Here is a 3,583-nt window from a genome sequence, read left to right as displayed (position 1 = left end):
CCACAGTTCTTTAACCTGGTAGTGGTAGATGATGCACTTAAACAGATACTCGTTTATAAAAAAGTAGAAGGAAACACATTCATGGTAGCCTCATTCCAAGTTATGTGATCATCAAAAAAATAACACCAGAAGTCTGCAGATAAAACAATCGAATTCAGAGCTGGTCCTCGAAGCAAAGCACCGGTAGCGCAACCGGGCAAGTCAAGTTCATTGTGCATACAAAATTACCCTCGCTCGTCTACCAACTGTTTCTGATATCCTATCAGATTTATCAATATTTTCGTGAGGCTGTGGAGTGAACAAAGCTCATTTACCAGTTTCAAACCTTGCGTAATTATCGCTTGCACGAAGCACAACAAAGAATGAATTGACGATCTAGCAACCACTTTATTTTCTCAGAAAAGGAAAAAATGTGAGGTGAGCCACCAAAGTGAATGGCTAGAATAACACTGCATGAATGCTTCTGAAAGAGGTAGTATTTCGAAGCTGATTTAACTTTCTGTAACCTAAAACGGGAGTACACGGCCACGGTACAATACGGGATTTATTTTTCCATCCAAACAAGTTACCCACAAATTTCCGCGGAGATGGAATTAACCCTCTTACCTCTATTTACTCCTGTGCAGATCGCAACCGGAATGGCAATGCCAAGTTGCTGGGTTGTGGATTGGTAACAACAGTACAAGCTGATGAAAATGTGTGGGTGCCTGGATGGGAGGGATCACATGAAACTTCTAAGGTTAGGTGTTGCCAGAAGGCGGACACGATGCCAACATGTGTTCAGAATCCCTCTGAGGTTCCAGATCGATTCCACGCTCTCAGGTTGCACGTTCGCACTGGAATCAACCTGCAGGGTTTGTGAACGATGAAAGACAAGATTCAGCGTACTTCTTATCATAAGCCATTTGGAGGCTTTACATTGTACTAAACTTGAACTTGAAAGATAAAACAAAAAGGCATGAACAGGAGACAGAGTAACCGTGACGGAATAAAGATTACCGCTTTAGCAACAATCTCGGTGTCGCCTTTGACATCGACAATGGCCTTGAAGAGCACCCATGCCCACTTATCACTGGTTACATTACCAGCCACATATGGAACACCTTGCTTTTGGTACCGGTGTGCCTCAAACCAACTCTTACCACCGTCAGGGGAAATGTCAACCCTCTCAATGCCCCTACCACCTCCTGACAAGGCATATCCAGCAACAATGACCTGAAAAATACAGTAATGTTGAATTCTAAGGGGGTAGATCGTGAAGGTAAGTGGAACTGATAAGTGAGGGGAAGTAGTCCATGTAACCTGCCCTGGTTTGACAGCACTAATGTCTTCCAAAGAACATATTGCAGACTGAAATGTCATAGTAGTTTCAGAAAATTAGCACACAATTCATAAGTTTGGCACGCTACACAGTAACTTTTAGGTGAACATAATTGTTACAGAAAGGAAGATCTGACCATAAAACTTAAAGTGATATAGTGAGGCCTTTGTGGTGCATTTATGACAGTAACGTGTTACTTGCTTAACGTGGCAACAGCAGTTCCTAAATCTTGTTTATGATAAAGGAAACATGCCCACTTATTCGAATTTGAGATTATACAAAAACAATATATAACCAGAGATAAATCTTCAGTAGATTCATATGTTAGTGCTAGGAGTAGATTCCGTAGTTGACTGGAGATAAGATTGTGTTAAGAATTAAGAAACCTGAACTGGGTAGTCCATTTGGGGCTTCCTGGTTGACCACACAATATTATCCCAATCAACAGAAGGAGGGAACATCTTATAATCTTTTTGCATGAAGAAACCCTGAATCATGAGGGATAAAGTTAACATTCATCTTATAACGGAACTGAAAGCAACTGCATGTAACAGCAAAGTTAGCGTACTGAACCTGAGACTCTTCCTCAATAATGTCAATTCTATCTAACCATTTGACAGAACGAGCACCAATGACACCTGGAACAATGGCGCGGAGAGGGTATCCATGATCACGCTTGAGTACCTTGGTAGCAGAACGTATTTGGAATATGAATCAGATATTCACATGTCAGAGGGCTGTCAGTATAGTGTGCCACAATTCTTTAGACAGCCAGATGTATATACTCAGAAATGATTCATATAGCAAAAAAATGTAAATTCAAGTAGGGCCCATCCAAGTATGTTACCTCGCCATTCATTTCATATGCAAGCAGTACATCTGCTGCAGGATTTGTTGCCTGACCCAAGGGAATTGATGCTTTGTATGGGCCACCTTTTTCCTCCTGACAGTGTCGTGATGATGATTTTATAATTTTTACACAATATAATAAGCCTGTCATACTCTATCTAACAAACACTGTCAGAAAACTCACTGGACACTGATCAACACTAATGAATTCAACATGCTTTCCGCCAGACGGGGTGATTTCAGTATGATATGGCACACCAACGAGCTGAAGGACATCTGATAATTTAGCTCCTCCCCAAGTTGCTGAAAGCAAGCACATTTTGAGTAACAGGAACAATAAGAGAAAAGCTAAGGCAACTTGACGGATACATTTACTGATGGAAGCTTGATTCTTGTCACTGCTTGTGCAACTGGTAGATACTCTGACACTCAACGATGAAGCATACTAACCATTCCCAAGAGCGCAAACATCCCAGCCAACGCCCCTGACCTTCCTACTCTTGCTCATCTCCGTCCTCCTGTTCCCTGCACACTGAACAACCGGAATCACGTCATACCAAATTACCAATTCAGCTCCATGAATCCACACTATATGCATCATTGAACATCAAGGGAATCACCTGTAGAGTGGCGGTAACATTGTACTTCGGCAACTTCCTGCAACCAAACGAATGAAAGCAAGCATACAGATTACCGATAGAATCCGTCAGTCCTCCTCCTAAGCATATGATCGACCAGAGGACAGGCAAGCCGGAACGACACTGCATGCTCGAACGATTCCCCACACCACGCACCTGATGTCATCCAGCGAGAGCTGCCTCGGCCTGCCTGCGAGGCCACCGATGGTCACGCAATAGCTGTGAATCCACGCATAGTAAAAAAAAAGATCAGGCAAAACAAGCGGCGTAAAATTGGGCAGTCAAGAATGATCGAAGCCGTCGATCGTCTATTCGTCCGGAGAGCCGATGGCGAACCTGTCGATGTCGTCGAGGACGGGGATGGGGCCGTGGTTGCGCTTGAAGAAGAGGTCGACGGGGGTGATGTACGCCGCCGCCAGGTCCCGCCGCTCCGGCTCCGCGTTGAACGGCTCCTGCGCGGCCGGAACTCCGTCAGTACCACTTCTTCCAGGAGGAATCAAGAAGATTCGGAAGAAAAAGGAGATGAGTGAAATCTATCGTGGGTTTCGATCGCGATCGGTGAAATGGGGAACCTTGGCGTTGATGCGGAGAGAGGGGTGGCGAGGGGGCTCGCGGGAGTAGTCGGAGGGGCCACGCAGCGCGCCCTGCGCCATCGTTTCTTGCTGCTAGAGCTTGACACGGGTGTGTACCACGCCGCCGGCCGCCGGGAGGGGTCGTGGGCTTGGCTTTTTTAGGGAGCTGCCTGCGAAATGGAGTGGTTTCGATGCTGCCTTGG

At 45.3% G+C, this 3,583-nt stretch overlaps 1 protein-coding gene across 1 annotated transcript; it reads right to left on the bottom strand.

The window, feature by feature from the left end:
• Positions 1-473: 473 nt before the first annotated feature.
• On the bottom strand, positions 474-3,583 carry LOC112886438 (sulfite oxidase-like). Its single transcript, XM_025952339.1, has 12 exons — positions 3,381-3,583; positions 3,145-3,260; positions 2,965-3,027; positions 2,791-2,827; positions 2,621-2,702; positions 2,355-2,473; positions 2,169-2,264; positions 1,895-2,005; positions 1,708-1,809; positions 1,303-1,350; positions 1,000-1,215; positions 474-847 (listed from the first exon to the last, which is right to left on the bottom strand). The coding sequence occupies exons 1-12, from the start codon at positions 3,459-3,461 to the stop codon at positions 722-724; spliced, it is 1,197 nt and encodes a 398-aa protein (XP_025808124.1). The 5' UTR covers positions 3,462-3,583; the 3' UTR covers positions 474-721.

Source organism: Panicum hallii, chromosome 3 (assembly GCF_002211085.1).
Source record: "Panicum hallii strain FIL2 chromosome 3, PHallii_v3.1, whole genome shotgun sequence".
Lineage (NCBI taxonomy): Eukaryota > Viridiplantae > Streptophyta > Magnoliopsida > Poales > Poaceae > Panicum > Panicum hallii.
The sequence above is the reverse complement of the archived record's forward strand: the minus strand, read 5'-3'. Positions and strand labels throughout refer to the sequence as shown.

Bases quoted from the DNA above. Each gene is read 5' to 3' on its own strand.
- LOC112886438 (XM_025952339.1), bottom strand. From the start codon at position 3,461: ATGGCGCAGGGCGCGCTGCGTGGCCCCTCCGACTACTCCCGCGAGCCC. The intron at 3,261-3,380 runs GTTCCCCATTTC...CCGGCCGCGCAG, and splicing joins CTCTCCGCATCAACGCCAAG to GAGCCGTTCAACGCGGAGCC. The intron at 848-999 runs GTAATCTTTATT...CAAACCCTGCAG, and splicing joins CCGAGATTGTTGCTAAAGCG to GTTGATTCCAGTGCGAACGT.